This window comes from Syzygium oleosum, unplaced genomic scaffold (assembly GCF_021117445.2).
Source record: "Syzygium oleosum isolate NSW1041296 unplaced genomic scaffold, Sole_v2.1 Sole_v2.23, whole genome shotgun sequence".
NCBI lineage: Eukaryota > Viridiplantae > Streptophyta > Magnoliopsida > Myrtales > Myrtaceae > Syzygium > Syzygium oleosum.
The window spans coordinates 4,841,991-4,859,400 of NW_026607507.1; the positions used below are offsets into that span (position 1 = coordinate 4,841,991).

General features: G+C 43.8%; 3 protein-coding genes across 3 annotated transcripts; 1 reads left to right on the plus strand and 2 right to left on the minus strand.

The window, feature by feature from the left end:
• On the minus strand, positions 1 to 2,285 carry LOC115682309 (putative zinc finger protein CONSTANS-LIKE 11). The gene is made up of 4 exons (XM_030606495.2): positions 1,339 to 2,285; positions 919 to 1,149; positions 349 to 695; positions 1 to 171 (listed from the first exon to the last, which is right to left on the minus strand). Exons 1-4 carry the CDS (start codon positions 1,909 to 1,911, stop codon positions 45 to 47), a joined length of 1,278 nt encoding a protein of 425 aa, XP_030462355.1. The 5' UTR covers positions 1,912 to 2,285; the 3' UTR covers positions 1 to 44.
• A 2,651-nt stretch (positions 2,286 to 4,936) lies between these two features.
• On the plus strand, positions 4,937 to 6,048 carry LOC115682264 (uncharacterized). The gene has a single exon (XM_030606433.2). The coding sequence runs from the start codon at positions 5,043 to 5,045 to the stop codon at positions 5,799 to 5,801; it is 759 nt and encodes a 252-aa protein (XP_030462293.1). The 5' UTR covers positions 4,937 to 5,042; the 3' UTR covers positions 5,802 to 6,048.
• Positions 6,049 to 6,604: 556 nt separating this feature from the next.
• On the minus strand, positions 6,605 to 7,301 carry LOC130134738 (uncharacterized). The gene has a single exon (XM_056302391.1). The coding sequence runs from the start codon at positions 7,180 to 7,182 to the stop codon at positions 6,739 to 6,741; it is 444 nt and encodes a 147-aa protein (XP_056158366.1). The 5' UTR covers positions 7,183 to 7,301; the 3' UTR covers positions 6,605 to 6,738.
• Positions 7,302 to 17,410: the final 10,109 nt, after the last annotated feature.

The window sequence follows — 17,410 nt, forward strand, 5'->3', positions numbered from 1 at the left end:
TTCTGTCTGAACTTGTCTTTCAAGGATAAATTTTGTGATGCGGATCAGAAGTCCCTTGTCCCGAGAGGGTCATAATCATGTGCTTCCCCCGCTTTTACAAATCTACCTTTCACACGTTTTCTCGTGTCTGCTCTGGCTTTCCGAGAGGCATATCTTATTTGTTTTCCAAACCTGCAGATGACAGAAGTGCAGATCTATTAACATCTAGAAACCAAAAATCTGTACTAGTATTGGTGTGAAGGAACAGCCATTATTGAAGCTATTGGATAGCTTTTTACGATTGTGCATTTCCCATTTTCAAGCATAAAAAGAACGTATTTTTAATGTTTTAAGAGTTGAGAAACGTACGTTCTTGTTTTCTTCTTTTCATTGTATCTCATCTTAGCTTTATCTCTTGCCTGCGGACAACTAGCCTCTAGGTTTGATTCCCATGGCGATTCACCAGTTAGAAATACCGGTGACAGTCCACAGTCTTGGTAATCAGCTGCACTACTTTCCCCGGTGATATTCGACAAGGATAGCGATATGCTTGAATGAACCGGGCCAGTAGGATATCCAAAATTTAAATTTCTTTTACACCCAGGACTCATAAGCAGGCAATTAGCGCCTCCCTTCATAGACTGCACCCCGTTAACTGAACTGCCCACGTAAGAGGAATGAAAAGATACCGAGTCCTGTTGTGCCGAGGATGATGCCTGAAGAAACAGTAAAGGTGACTGTGAGTATAGATCAAAAGGTACTGGTCTCGAGTACCGGAAACAAGCAGAGATGAAAACAAAAGAACATGGAGAAAGCTCAGCAGAAAGTTTTCATCCGCAACTGACAAAATGCAATACAACTACTGGAACTTGTCATGCTTAGTTTGAGAAATGGGTGTGTGATATCTTTCATGTTATTTGTAGATCAATGCTAGCTGACCTCCATGGCATTCTCAACAGGTCCATTTGACTCGGTAGCAGACAGATTTTTCTCCATCAAAAGGCACTCCATATCTCCATCTTCAAAAAGAAACCTGTTTTGACTAGGTTGATAGCCCAAAATCTCATCACCAAGTCCATGACGGGGGATGTTTTCCATGGCGAGACTCTGGCAAAGATCGCTGCTCCCATGAAACCCAAGATTTTTGGAACTGGAACAACCAAAGGGCACCTGAAATTTGTGCAATAAGGGACTCAATTCAGACTAAATCGACTTTCTTGAATTTGGACTGAGCACATAAAAGGGTTAGTCTGGATGTTCATCAACAGATTCTGCAGTAAATATTTTGCTCGCACCCCTTCTTTTCAGCCAAATCGACTCTCTCCTCAATGAAATAAGAGACGACAAAAGAAGCATTACCTTGGGCAAATTAAGTTCCTGAGCAGTGAAAGGTGCTTGATCTTTGCACAATTGGGTATAGTTTGCATTAGGTGTCAACAATGCAGTCGGCCCCATCCAAGGCCCAAACTCATTTCGCTTGCCCATCGCCGTCCCATATGAGCCCTCGCAGTCCCTATCCTCCAACAAGTTGCTCATGCCGTTGCCATCCATTGGCAGAGCGCTCAGCGGCCCCCACCTGCCATCCAAATCACTTGAACAAGGCGGATCAAGAACCGAGGACCATATACTCGCGAACTCGGACAACGTAGGACAACCCGTGTAGCAGTTCAGCACCAGGCGGCGGTGTCCAGGCCCGGAGCACCCATTGCCACTCCAATCACAGCCTTGACACAGCGACAGTTTCTCGTCCATACATCGAACCGTGGCATGCTGCGAACAGCACTTGTCACACAGCAAAGAGCGCGCATGACGACGGGAGAGCGAATTAGCAGAGTGGACGCATCCGTCGCACTGCAGACAAAGGCGGGCCGAGTCCGATTTGCAGTACACCACAGCCCTCACTACACCACAGAAGTCACATACAGGATCCATACTTGATAATTCCCTCCTTTGTCCTCCACCTGCTCTAACCAGAACAGGACTAACTCTTTCCAAACTCCAGAGCAATCAACGAACCTCACGGCGAATCCCCACCTCCGGGTCCAACGCGTGATCAGCCGAGATCAAAAAACGCCAAACCCATCTAGCTGACACCGGATCGAAGCTACTTCCACCGAAGCAAATCGAGATAGCCAATGCTCAAGGCATTCTAAGGTGGCGACTTCGGTTATCCATCACTTCCTAGAGAACACTTTTTGCTTTTGCCAAGACATGCGACGTGATGCGAGGTGCGTTGAGTTGGAACGCTTTTGGGGCCAGTGTTGGCTTGGTTCTTATCAACGTTGCTCCTCACTTCTCTGGGGGAGCGCCATGTGGCCGCATGTGAGCTTCAAAACTGATACAGTGGTGGCGATGTGGATGACCTCTCTCGAGCGTATCCGGTATGGCCATCCATCGAACTCGGGCGCTGATCTGGTGGGTGGCAGCGAAAGGCAATGAAGTAGGGGATCAAGTGGTGGGGTTTAGTTCAGAATCTGGATTAGCATTGATTGACAAAGCAAAGATCACTGTTTAGTTTGCCCAAAAAACAACCCGAAATGGAAAACGAAAAGCAAGCAAAGGCCTGCCGACGTGGTTGGCTTCTTGGCTTCTTGGGCATGGATCGCTTTGCAAGAAATTGTTCAATCCCGATAGATTTCGCCACCGTTTTGTACGGGAACGACCAGATTTAGCGGGATGGATTGAATTCCACGGCGGACACATCTGTCCATTAATGTTTCTCGGTTTTTCCAATGTCCTACGTAGAACATTCGAGAAGCTTCGCTGGAGTTTATGGTCGGATACATTCGCAAAATGATCGGGATAAGTGCAAAAGCAAGACAGTGAGATTTTGGCGATCGATCAATGGAGAATTTAAGGTTTTTTTCTTTTTGGTCAATCGAGAACGTAAGAAGTTAAATAACCTACGATAGGATTCTGAGATTGCCGTCGGTCGCCGGCGCTTGAAGTCCACCGTCGGTGATCTTAACGATAAGGATAAGATTCACCTAGTTTTGTATTGGTGGGCCTCCTCCACTCATGAATTAAAAACAAAAATTAAATATGTTGGGAAAAGCACACGTTTTACTATGGATCCCGGTATTTGACCAAAAAATAATTAAAAAAATTTAGAAATCAAAAATCAATCTTAAACTTATTACTCGGATACCAATTCGATTCCCAAAATTTTTTAATTTTGTTAATTTAGTCATAAACCTTTGAGCGAAGTTCCAATATACTCCTTCCATTCAATTTTCTCTGGAAATTGCTAACATAGTAATGTGACACATAGGACGGCCAGTAGCGATTTCGGACGAAAATTGATTGAAAGCACTGCATTTGAATTTCGCACAAAGGTTTAAGACTAAATTGATAAAATTGAAAAGTTTAAGATTGAATTAGTATCTGTACATTAAATTTAGAACTAATTGGGTAATTTTTATATATTACAAAATGTTATTTTTATAGAAAAATTGGCAGAAGGGATGACCAGCGTGTTGAGATTGTTATGATGTTAGTGGTGATAAATAGAGTGATAGATCCTATTTTAGAATATGGTGTGCAACGCGTTAAGATTTATTTTTTTTCAAAAGAAAATTATATTCATTGCTCTAAAGAATACATGAGAAGTATATAAACTTCATAGCAAAGCAAATCAAAGTAGAGCGGAGCCCAGAATACTACAAAACAAAGTCAAATCTAGAAGCAATGAGGATCAACAGAGCATTCGTTAACAGGGTTAAGCACACACTCGTTCCATAAGAGCGGATTTGTCAAGTAAAATAATCTCGACTTATCACTAGATTTGATATCATCACATGCCACAAATTCCTTATTCAGTAACTATGATGTTGTTAGTTGGCAATGCACACCTAGGTTCGATTTTCTTTACACTATAGCCGTATGAAGACAACCAAAATGTTTTAACCAAAAAAAAAAAAAAAAGACAACCAAAATGAGTTGAACCAACACAAAACTAACATTTGGAAGTGCAAATTTTTGTGCTTCAACAAGATGCCGATTTCCAGATTATGTATACGCATTATAATTAAGTCATAAACCTTTTAATATTTTGCCAACGTAGTCCATCCAGCCAATTTTGACTGGAAATCGATGATATGGACGCTAGGCATCCAACATGACACGTCCAATGTGGACGTGGACAAACTTTGTAATTTTTTATTTTATTTTTCTTTTCTTTTCTTTTCTTTGCTTTCTTTTTTTTATTTCCTTTTGCCTTCGTCGGTCGACGGGTCTCAGCGATGGCCGGTGACTAGCCACAGGTGATGACCAGGGAGGGTCGCCCTCACCGGTCTCAGGCAAGGTTACCCTCCTTGGCCTCAAGCAAGGCTCACCCTCGCCAACTCCAATGAGGGCCGATTCGGCGAGGTCGAGCTTTGCCCGAAACTGGCGAGGTCGGCAAGGTCGCCTGAGCCTCGCTCGAAGTAGGCAAGGCCGGCCCTTGCTGGCCTCTGGCAAGGTGACTCTCGCCGGTCATCAGCCATCGTTGAGGCCCGGCGACCGGTGGAGAAAGAATGAAAAATATATATAAATATAAATATAAAAAATTGTAAAATTTATCCACGTCAGTTGACCATTTTATGCTGAACGACCGGCGTCCACGTCAACGATTTCCGACTAATTTGGCCTACATTGGTAAATTGTCAAAAGGTTTAGGACTAAATTGGTTAAATCGAGAGGTTTAAAATGGAATTGGCATAAGTGCAATAGATTTATAATTGTTTTGGTAATTTTCCCTTTTATAATGAGCTGGTGCATTTAGGGACATCTTTTGTTCTTATTATGTTGACATGTTAAGGTTGACGTACATTGAACTAAATTAGAAGAACAGAAGTCCGGGAGCACAAAATTGAAGTTCTATAATATCGCGAGGGTCGAATTTACATGTTTAAGAGCATGCATTAAGTGACTTCCATTCTGTTAGCATGAGACTACCCTCCTTATGTCATTCTTCATCTCATGAGTTTTCAGTTTATAACACACACTGAACGAACGGTCCCTCTCATCGACCCAAGACAACTGGGCTATCAATGAACAAAGGTTGTCGCTGAAACTCTGCCACAATGAAGGTGATCATCGTTGTGTCAGGGCACGAACTGCCGACCGAAATCACCCGCCAAGAAACCGTCCTAGAAATCAAGCAGAGACTAGAACAGTTTCTCGGTATCCCGATATCCTCACAAACTCTAGCCGTGTATGGCTTGGAATTAGTAGACGGCCTGGACATGGATGACTACCCGATAATCACCGAAGGCACCAAAATCCACCTCACCATTGAAGCCACCGATTATCCTCCATCTAACGGCTATAGCAAAATGCAGGTCGTCGTGAAGTTCCCCACAAGGAAAATCAACGTGCAAGTCGATCAGACCGAGACGGTCCACAGCCTCAAGGAGAAGATACACATCCTGGAGGGCACGCCAATTCCCAGGATGTCACTCTTCTTCTCCGGGACAGAATTAGAGGACGATTTCCGGTCTCTGACCGAGTACGGTGTTGGGGAGTCCTCGGAAATAGTGGTCTTCCTTAAGAACATCAGCAGGCAAAGACATGAGCCTCCTAGTAGGAGGCTCGGCATTGTGGTTCAGACTTCGTCGAGCCTGCTCAATGCAGCCACAATTCCTTTGGAAATGAAGGACACCTGCACTGTGGGTGACTTGAGGCAGATGTTGCTGAGCCGCAAGATTCTTCCCGCGGATGACTATATCTTCATACACAAACAGAGGCTAATGCGCTGCGATTGCAGCCTGCGCTGGCACGGTGTGGAGAACGGCGAGACGCTCTATGTATTCAGAGGCACCGTGACGCGCGGTTCCCTTTGAGCCCCGACAACCAAGGAGTTCCTATCATTTAGAGGTCTACAAAAATCCAATCAACGGTTGTATTTATCTGGCTAGGAGTATCAATAGGCAAAATAAGTTGTTCTTTGTGCATTGATGTAGGCATGCATACGCGTCGGTTTTCTGTTTTCTTTTACATGTTAGCAATGCCCTTCTTTTAAGGGTCATTCATAAACTATTGTTTAATTACTTCTTTTACATTTACATGCAAATCACTTTTACAGACTAATCTCAGAAATCTAATTAACAAGCTTATCAATTGAGAAAAGCTCTACCATGTAAATTGGAGATTTTCTCACTTCAGCTCGAGGACTCTTCGTAAGAAGATGTTTCATTCTCACCGTTAGAGAATCCCTAATTTTCTCCAACACTCGCTTTCCCGACCACGGGATGGAGTGAAGATTTGCGAAATATGGGCATGAAAATAAAATCTGAAAGCCGGATTTAGTGAGTTTTTCTTGCGCCATAAATGTGAGTGTATAATTGATGCTCTTTAAAAGCTTTATCTCTTTTGAAATGAATGTTAATATAGAATTTCCTAATTTAGGGTCCATTCACTTGGTTTTGATCTTTAGATGAAATTAATGACATCGAAGCTTCACATTGTAAAGTTACATTGTAATAATTTGATCGAATGAGAAAAGTCGCGGACGATACGTTTGTTAATCACTCTATTTACACAAGCTGTTTTGTAAGCGAATTTATGTTATCCCGAGATAAAATTTAGAACAACAAAGATAGTGTGAATCTTGCCTCATTCTTGTTAGATCAATGAAAGCAGAATCTGATGTCATGCTAGTTGTAGCACCTACTTAGTCGTATAATCTGTAAAATTAATACACCGAAACTAAGGCGACTACAGTGCTTGTGAAAGAAGATGATTTTTCAAAATATAAAAGACAAAAGGAAAGACACCAATTCAAGTTTGAGTACTATGAACGACCGTCTGGTCCTCTGGAGAAGCACCAGCGCTATCGCCGGCGACAGCCGGAGGTGGGGGTTGATCGGAATCTTCAGGGTCGACGGGCTTGAAGAAGAGGTAGATGTGGGAGCCGTCCTGGATCCCCACGTCAGCGAGACGAGCCCCGTCTTCATCATCCTTGATCGGATCGCTCCGATCACAGTTGCGGAGCAACAGGATCAGACGGTCGCGAGGGAGCTTCTGCTGGGCCCCGATCTCCTGCTTGAGATCTGCCACCGTACCGTCATCGGGCACATCGGCGGAGAACAGGATTCCTGTCAAAATCTCCACCACCACCTTCATTTTTTCAAAGTCTAAGCTCGAAGAACCTGCGTCGCATCGTCCATTTTCGTGGGGGCACGAGCCAATAAGACCTTGGACTCCTTCACACATCTGAAACATGGCAACGCACGATGCATTTTCGTGAGTTCTTGGTGGTTAGTTTTGGGCACGCCTTTGAGGTGGGTCTGAGGATTGGTTTGAGAATGAGAATTTTGTGGCGTTTCTCTACCTTTCCTCTTAGATCCGATCATTTCTCTCGCGTGTCGCACGACCTAAAAGTGGAATTGTAAACGAGGAAGCTCTTTTTCACACAAAGATCTCTGTGACCAATTCATCTGCCGTTAAACATGCTTATTTCCTAACTTTCCCATTAATCTTAATTGGGTGTTACTTTGAGTTCCTAACCTCTCTAACGTATGCTGTATGAAGGGGGTGGAATTTGATGTTATTGTTTCTCTAAAACAAGAAATCGATCAACTAATTCGCGTTGGAAGTCAATCGATTCCGTGTTAAGGGAAAAGAAAAGAAAGAAAGAAGGCGATCCATGCCCCAAGCTCAAAAACTAGAGATCCAAAATCACTACTTAGTCCCTAATTTCCCAGCTTAGCAGACTAGTTAGTAAAAATTGCTAACTATATGTGGAAACTGTAACAAAACAAAAACTGAAAAGAATAAAAGAAAACACAAATTTACATGAAAAATTCTTGTGGGAAAAATCATGGGGAAAAGAGAAGCAAAATCCACTATGAAAATTCAATGATTACAAAATGTAGCTCGACAAATCTTAAGACTCTTTTTTGTCTCTGCTTCAAATCTAATAACTTGTGAAAAACACTATTTTATTCTGCTCCATACCACACCCCCGCCCCTCGTGAAGGATTTGTGTTGGGCACGGCCCAAGCCGACGCTAAACCTCCGTTTTTTTCCTTCTTAATTGGGGTTAAATACTCAAAACAGAATTCAAGACATAATCAACATTATATTTATATGAAAAAGTTATTAACCGCGTATTAATACAATTACTAGTAATTTTCGTGTGTTTAGTAACTTTCCTATCAAGATGGCACCACTTGTTCCTAAATTTTCAATTTGTTCAATATTATATTATTATTATTATTTGCCAATGCGATCCCCAAATTAAAGCCTTTTCTTTTCAAAGTTATTTCCTTTAAAAGAAGAATGTGAATGTTAAGTTGTCGTTAAGTGGTGACGTGGCTCCGGCATGGTATCTTATGTAGCTTCTAAATTTTTCTAAAAAATTTGTATATAAGAAACATATTTAAACTACAAAAAGAAAGAGAGAGACCATCGACTAGGGATGTGCATCGGTCCGATCCAACCTAGGAGCTAGATCGAACTGGCCGGACCAACGAACTGACCCATATTACTTAATTTTATTTATTTATTTTGAAGTAGATTCTAAATTGGCAAATTACGTTTCAATTTTCAATGAAATGGAGTAATGACTTCCATATATATAGACGCAAACCTTACGAATTCCTCCATGATTTTTTCTGTCCATATATATATATATAATCACATATATTGTTTTTGCAAAGAATTTCTAGCGAGGTGGTTATGCAGCCAACTCAAGCAACCCCTCCAAAATCAAAATTCTTTGCAAAAACAATATTCCAAAATATATGTAGTGTTGAAAATGAATTTTATCATGAAAATCCAAATATATTTGCAAAGAACATGTTTTCTGATAAGTTTAATTACACTCCTTATGATCCTTATAAAACAATAGAATTTTATGAGAAAATCTTGGCAAAAACTAAATCTGTCACTTTCAGACATTTTTCTGATAATAATCATATAAATTATTCCACTGCAAGGATCCGCAGGGTCATCCACCATTCCCAATGGAAACCGGATCCTATAACCTTGAAGAAATTTGATACCAAAATGACTGAACCCGTACCTTATAGATCCTCTTATTCTTATTTTGATTACCAACAAACTTGGTATAATACATTTTGGAGAAAGAATGCCAACAACTCCCATACTTGGCTATTCTTCTTCGAAAATTTTGATATTCAACAAGTTCCTTGCTGGTTTATCAGATGGTGGGACCATTTTGGACCCATTGAAGAAATCCTTCATCCTAAAATCCAAACCAGTTATGAAATATTTACCAACCAATTCACTCCCCTTCCATATGAGAAATTTTTTTCTAAATTGATGCTCTTTTTCTATTATTTTGTAGTATCACGGGTACTTGGTTGGAGTTTTGATTATAGAAAAGCCACAGAAACAAGCATCCCCATTTTAATCAGAAGATTCAAAGTTAAATGGTGGGATGGTTTTAAATTCTGGGATAGAGTTACTGAACAGGCCATTTCAGAATGGCTAATTTCTAGATGATCCACCTCGATCAGTTCTGATAATGTCACCCTACTTCTCCATGACAAAGGGTTTGTTTTGTCAAAATTGACATCTGCCAAGTCTTACCAACAACTAGCAGGAATGCTGAAACAAGCCCTTTCTCAACTAGAAAACTCGAGCTCTTCATAGTCTCACCATAGCGGGAATTCAAATGAAGATGACTATTATGGCATTCCAGGCATCCCATAGAGAGAAGTGAAAGATGAAGAAGAAGAAGAAGACCTTCCAGAATCTTTATCCAGATTTTGAAGGAACAAGACAAAGGCACCGAAAGGCTTCTGTCCACTTTTCATATGCTTTTTGACTTTTGCCATATGCTTTCATAATTTTGTCCACCCCAGGTCACTATTCACCTTTTACTGTACACCATAGTATTACCCATGAAACTTTTCTACAGTAACCCATTGGCCTATATAATCCCACTCCATCCATTGGAAGGGAACACCGAATTTTCTACCGACGATTTCTCCTCCTCTCATTTCAATCCTCTAATCTCTCCATCTTTCACCTCGATTCTCTTTTGAAGAAATAAGAGGTCATACATCTCAAGAACTTTCAATACCTCTTGAATATTCAGTAAGTTTTATAGTATCCCTGTATCACCTTATGTTCCAGATCCTACTCATGATCTGAGAATACAAAGGGTTTTACTTACTTTTGCTCTTGTATCCGCATTTGTAATCTTTCAATACTATTGTAATCTTTCGATACTGTTTAGGGAAAAAACCACCAAAAACCCCAAACTTTGCCATCTGTGACACATTTACTCCGAACTTTTTTTTGTGACACAAAAAACCCCGAACTTTGCTTTTTGTGACACATTTACCCCAATGTATTTAGTCCATGGGCATTTTCGTCTTTTCTGCTTTTTCTTTTTTTTTTCCTTTCCGGCGAGGGGGGGTCCTTGCCGGCGTCGGGCGAGGTTCGCCCTCGCTCGGGCGAGCGGGCGTCCCTCGCCCGACTCAGCGAGGTCGACCTCGCGGCGGCGGCGAGGTCGACCTCGCTGAGTCGGGCGAGGCCGCCCTCGCTCGCCCAGCGAGGCGGACCTCGCCCGACGCCGGCGAGGGTCGCCTCGCCCGGGCGAGCGAGGGCGGCCCTCGCCGACTCAGCGAGGTCGACTCGCCCGACGCCGGCGAGGTCGACCTCGCTCGAGTCGGGCGAGGACGCCTCGCTCGCCCGGCGAGGGCGAACCTCGCTCGACGCCGGCGAGGGCCGCCCTCGCCCGATCGGCGAGGTCGACCCTCGCCGGCGTCGGGCGAGGGTCGACCTCGCTCGAGCCGGGCGAGGGCCGCCTCGCTCGCCCGTGCGAGGGCGACCCTCGCCGGCGCCGGGCGAGGTCCGCCTCGCCCGGGCGAGCGAGGGCGGCCTCGCCCGATCCGACGAGGTCAACCCTCGCCGGCGCCGAGCGAGGGCGGCCCTCGCCGGATCCGGCGCGGGAGGCCTCGCCCGACTCAAAGCGAGGTCGACCCTCGCCCGACGCCGGCGAGGGTCGACCTCGCTCGAGTCGGGCGAGGGCGGCCCTCGCTCGCCCGTGCGAGGGCGAACCTCGCCCGACGCCGGCGAGGGTCGCCCTCGCCCGGGCGAGCGAGGGCCGCCCTCGCCCGACTCGAGCGAGGTCAGCCCTCGCCGGCGTCGGGCGAGGGCCGCCCTCGCTGGCCCAGGCGAGGGCGAACCTCGCCCGACGCCGGCGAGGCTGCCCTCGCCGGATCTGGCAAGGGCCGCCCTCGCTCGACGCCGGCGAGGCCCCTCGCCGAATCCGGCGAGGCCGACGCCGGCGAGGCCCCCTCGCCGGAAGGAAAAAAAAAAAAGAAAAAGCAGAAAAGACGAAAATGCCCATGGACTAAATACATTGGGGTAAATGTGTCACAAAAAGCAAAGTTCGGGGTTTTTGGTGTCACAAAAAAAAGTTCGGGGTAAATGTGTCACAGATGACAAAATTTGGGGTTTTTGGTGGTTTTTTCCCTACTGTTTATATATCAATAAACTTTACTTAATTGCAATTTACTTTAAAACAATTTAGTTTACATACCCCACAAATGGCAGGTTGAACCACTTATGGTTGGTCTGTCTTTTATACTTCTTCTTACCGTTTTGCCCTTCTCATTTCTACTTATCCTTACCACCTATATGGTTTGTTTAGTAATTATACTTCTAATTCTATATGTCGCTTATGGTCTTTATATAAGCTATAATACTCATCTTTTTATTTAGACTAATTTTTATTTATATATCATTTCTTTATTTAGTAAGATTTTTATATATAATCACCCTTACTTTAGAAGTATTATATGATATTATACAAACCTTTGTAGAACTCTTTGAGTTTTTTTATTATTACAGAGACATAGAACCTTTAGAATTATTTTTCCTATTGCCTTTTGACTGGCTATAGGAGAGGGAGAAGGATTGGCACTTACCATGGCTATTGAAGGTTGTGGTTGGTTATTGAAGGCCTTTTGAAAAAGTTGTAATGCTTCTTCGTGATATATTTTAGAGATATCAAAAGGGGTATTTGTGGATGGAGAAGCAGGTTCCTTTTTTACCAAGTTAGAAATAGTGGTAATATTCAAAGATGGTTCAGAAGGTTGGACTACTTGAAGCCATGTCCTGATATTGGTTAATTTTTTCTCTGGGATTTTGGCAATTTCTTTGCCTTTGTCTCTTCAGGTTGGTTTGTTGGGAAGATGCATTTTCCCTGTAAAAATTCCCTTGTAAGAAAATCTGGTAGAGAATTTAAAGAACAATTATGAATTCAATATCAAAATCGAAGACAGATAAAATAGCTTGCCATCTAGCAAAAATCTATTTAGAAGCAATATTCTGAACATCCTTTTGTAAAACATCTTTAGCAGATTTACAATCAATCCTTAATAAAAACTTTTGATTCAAAAGGTCCCCTTGAAATTTAGAAATAGATAAGACAATAGCAAGAATTTTTTTTTTAATAGTAGAGTAATTCTTTTGGCAATCATTCCAATGCTTGGAGACAAATTGAACTATTTGATCTCTATTATCTTTTGATTGTTTAAGAATTCCTCCATATCCAATTTAAAAAACATCGGTTTCTACTATTTTGAAAGCAGTAGGATCAGCAAGATGTAAACAAGAAATTTCTTTGACAGTACGTTTGATTTGTTTTACAATATCAGTATGAACTTGGGTCCAAGGTAAAGGATCTTTTTTAAGTCTCTGGTGAAGGGGTTTGCAAATAATGTTGATATGGGGAAAGAAATCAATAATATAGTTTAAACTTCCAAGAAATCTTTGCAATTGGGTTTTTTTTTTTTTTGGTAACTCGGGAACCCCCCGCACGGCCGACAGCCGAGGAGGTAAACCCGGGGTGACGCTAGCGCAGGACCCACTACCACGACGTCACGCTTAAGAATCCCTAACGCCAGCGCTGGGATTCGAACTCCTACCCTTCGTGGGGGGTATAACATTGATAGTTTAAACTTCCAAGAAATCTTTGCAATTGGGTTTTATCTCTGATTTCATCAAGAAATTTTTCTGAGAATGCTATTGATCTTTCGATGGGTATAATAGTCCCTAGATGGATATAATGTCCTAGAAACCTTATCTTTGTTTTAAAAAGAGATATTTTAGTAGGCGAAACTACTAAACCATTCTTTTTTACAACATTGATAAAATGATTTATATGTTTGAAATGTTGGTCTATGTTTGTTGAAAATATAAAAACATCATCTATATAGACTATGACATAATCAGAATATGGATTAAAAATATCATTCATTATTCTTTGGAATTCAAAAGGGGCATTTTTTAAACCAAAATGCATAACATTCCATTCATATTAACCAAAAGGAACTGTGAAAGCAGTTTTATATCTATCATTTTGTCGCGACCTCCCCGAACCGGCCCCCGCAGCCTAAGGGGTTTGGCTATTGGATTACTAAGTTAAACCTAGCTCGAGCTCTCCCAAGCCCATACCAATTCGCGACTTAAGTTTAAGTTGTTAACATGCAAATCAATTTCATCTAGGAGTCGCCACTAATCGATTTTTGGTGGGTCGATTAGACACCCAAGTAAAGCACGGGAGAAATGCTTTACTTCTACGAACCAGAGATTCAATGGGTACGGGGACTTGATTACACTAATTGACTAATTAGTGCCCTTTCGGTACCTAATCTTGTTCAATTCACCACCTAACGTGTTCACACTAACTGGGAGACTAAAAATTCATTCCTAACCAAGCTAAGGGAAACAACAACCACTATGTGAACCTAACGTGCATAATCAACTACATGCGAGGTTAAATTAAACGCGCCATTCAAAGTGTATGAACTAAGCAATGTGCGATCGAATATGGCACTAATCACACAATAGGGCCAGAAAAACCAATTCCAAAGTCAAAATAAATTTTCTGATTTTTCGAAATTTTTTTGAATTTTTTTTTGAAATTTTTTTTTTTTGAAAAATTTATAAATTTTAAATTATTATTTTTTTTTAAAATTTTTCGATTTTTTTTAAAAAAAAAAATAATAAAATAGCATAAAACAGACCGGGTCGGATCTCCACATCCGACCCGGATAAAATATATATGTTTAAAAAAAAATTTAAAATTTTTTTTTAAAAAAAAAAATTTTATATTAAAATAATAAAATAATATAAAACGGATCCGGATCGGATCTCCACATCCGACCCGGATCAGGACTGACCCGGGCGCGCCGGCCCAAGTCCACGACCGGACCGGGTTCATTCGTTGAGCCCGGTCTGGCAAATTAAAAGAAAGAAAAAGGACCCGGCCCGAATTTTTTTCATTTAAAAAAATAAATAAATAAAGGCCCAAAGCCCACTAAAAATAAAGAAACTAACAACACTTCAGCCCAAATTCGAATTTTGGCCCACCCGCGAAAGGCCCAAGACCTAATAAAACACTAGAGCCCACACATTAAATAAAAACCCTACCCGGTCAGACCCGCGACCCGACCCGGACGTGTGTTGCCCTACCCGGTTCACGGCCGCCAATCTGATTCGCGGTCACTGCCCCGCCGAGGGACGGCCACCGCGACGACCGGCGACCGGCGATTCTCTACCCGCGGCCACTGCCCCGACGAGGGGCGGCCAACGCGTCACATCGGCGTCTCCGCCGCGAAGACCGGCGACCAGCCGGGACTGCCCAGACCCCGACGAGGGGATGGCCGACCGCGGACCAGCCAAGCCCCGACGAGGAACAGGCTGACCCACACCGCATGCGGTCACGCCCGAACCGCCGCTCGGACCGCGAGACTCCTCCGCCACCTGAGCCACCAGCTGACGACTGGGCCGAACTGACCAAGCCCCGACGAGGGACCGGACCACCACGCACCGGCCAAGCCCCGGCGAGGCTCTGCTCGCGCCCAACAGACGTTCCTCGTTCGTCGGCAAAAACAGAAACGACTCGACCGACCGAAAACCAACGGGCTGAGCTTCTACCACACGCTCGGTGACGCACCCGAGACATCACAAGTGAAGGGAGAGACACCCAGCCTCCGGAATGCATCACGCACAAACGAAAAAAAAAAAAGATCTCATTCAAGCATAACATCGAACGGTTGGAGCGCGCAACGAAAACGGGAGATTTCAGGTTCGATCGGGGCTCAAACGTGTCCGGGATTCACATAGAAAGACGCATCAATAGGCAGGATCAAGCGCGTGGTATCACGGGCCGGAACTCGCGCGAGCCGGACGGCCGCGAGCTCCGGCCAGTGAACCCGAAGAACAGGGGACGCCGACCAGCAGACCAAAAAAACAGGGGAAGGAGGGGCGGCCTTTGTGGCGCTCCCTATCCAGCTCGGGGACGGCGAACGGGGACGACTACATATCGGACTTCGTCCGGTCGTCCCGCACCTCTCCGAGCCGAAATCCTCGGGAGATCGACCCCGAATCAAACCGAACAAAAACCCGACGAAAACTCGGGGCTGGGACCTACCGCGAGAAACGTCGGAGCTCCGCCGGCCGCGGTTGAGGCGCGACGGTCGTCGACGGCAGCCCGTTCGGCCTCGAATCTCTCCCTCGGTTGTCTCTCTCGCTCTGTGGAACTCTCTCTCTCTCTCTCCCGGTTTCTGTTCTCTCCTGCTCCCCGTTCTACCCCCTTGGTGTCGGTCGGTCTCTCGGCTTTAAGGCCGGCCAGCAGGTGCGCATGGCCTCTGCCACCGCCAGCCTGCTGCGGCCGGCCGATCGCCTGACCCGCGGATCACGCCGGCATGCCCCGCGCCTCTGGCTTCTGCTCCTCTGCTTCCTCTGGCTTCTGGCTTCTCTTCCGTCTCTGCTTCCTCCCCCCGTACGCTTCAGAAATGTTGACTGGGGAGGGGGGAGGTTGAACGGTGCGCGGGCCGGGCCGTGGGAAATGGGCCGGCCCGCGCGAAAATAGAAAAGAGAAAACATGGGCCGCGCGGAATAAAAGAAAAAAGGGGGAAAAAGGAATGGGCCGACAAACCCGGCCCGGAAATCTTTTTTTTGTTTTTTGTTTTTTTTTTTTGGTGTCCTAATAGGCCCTATTAATGCGGATGCACCTAATGTCTATATGCCATGCAAATTTAAAGAAAATATTTTTTGTTTAGTGGTTTAAAAATTAAACCCTAAAATTTTTTATACGATAAAACCCTGAATGATTTGAGCAAAATTTAGGTGTCAACACCTTTTCATTAATCTGAATTTGCCAGAATCCTGATTTCATATCAAATTTGGAATAATATTTTTGCATTATGTAACCTATTTAACAGATATTTTTTGTTAGGAATTGGATATCTTATCCACTTTAAGACATTATTTAATGGTTTATAATTTATAACTAATCTCGGGACTCCTCTTTCTAGTTCAGTATTTTTGTTGATATAGAAAGCTGAGCAACTCCAGGGTGATTGGCTTTTCCTAATAAGTTTTTTCTCAAGAAGTTCTTGTACTTCCTTTTGGCAGAAAGTTAGGACTTCATGGTTCATCTGGGAAGGTCTAGCTTTAGTAAGAATATTTTTTCAGAAAATTCTTTTTCATAAGGTAAATTTACTATATGACATTTTCTGGACCAAAAGGCAATAGGAATAGTTGAGCATATAGAATTTTTTAGGCAAAAGGACACTACAAGTGTCAAAAGTTGTGTACGGAGATTACTTTGGTGTCATAACTTTTTTTCGGATCACTTTGGTGCCAAGTCGGAGGAAAAGAGATCACTTAAGTGCCAACTCCGATAAGTTTGGCCGGAAATCCGACGTGGCATTTTTTTTGTTAATTTCTGATGCCGACATAGCTCGACAGAGGATGAGTCAGCGTATACAGTCAGTATTTTTTATTTTAAATAAATTTTTTTCCTTTTCTTTCCTTTTTCCTTTCTTTTCTTTTCTCCCCTCGCCGACCGGTTGCTGGTGGCCGGCCCGGCCACCGACGAAGCCCGGGAAGGGCTGGGTGAGGGCGGCCTTGCCCATGGCCGGCGAGGGGTGGCCTCGCCAAATCTGGGTGAGGCGACCCTCGCCGGCGACAGGCGAGGCCACCCCTCGCCGGTCATAGGCGAGGCTGCCCCTCGCCAGATCTGGGCGAGGCGACCCTCGAGCTTCGCCGGTGGCCAGCCCGGCCGGCAACTGGCCGGTAAGGGGAGAAAAGAAAAAAAAGAAAAGAAAGGAAAAAGGAAAGAAGAGGAAAAAAAAAGAAAAAAAAGGAAAAAATTATTTAAAATAAAAAATGCTGACTGTACACGCTGACTCATCCTTCGGCGAGCCACGTCGGCGTCAGAAATTAATAAAAAATGTCACGTCGGATTTCCCGCTAAACTTACCGGAGTTGGCACTTAAGTGATCTCTTTTCCTCAGACTTGACACCAAAGTGATTCGAAAAAAAGTTATGGCACCAAAGTGATCTCCGTACATAACTTATGGCACTTGTAGTGTCCTTTTGCCGAATTTTTTATTTGAGTTTCAAGATTGGAAATTTTCTTTTGAAGACTTGTTTGAGAAAGATTTTTCTCGATCTT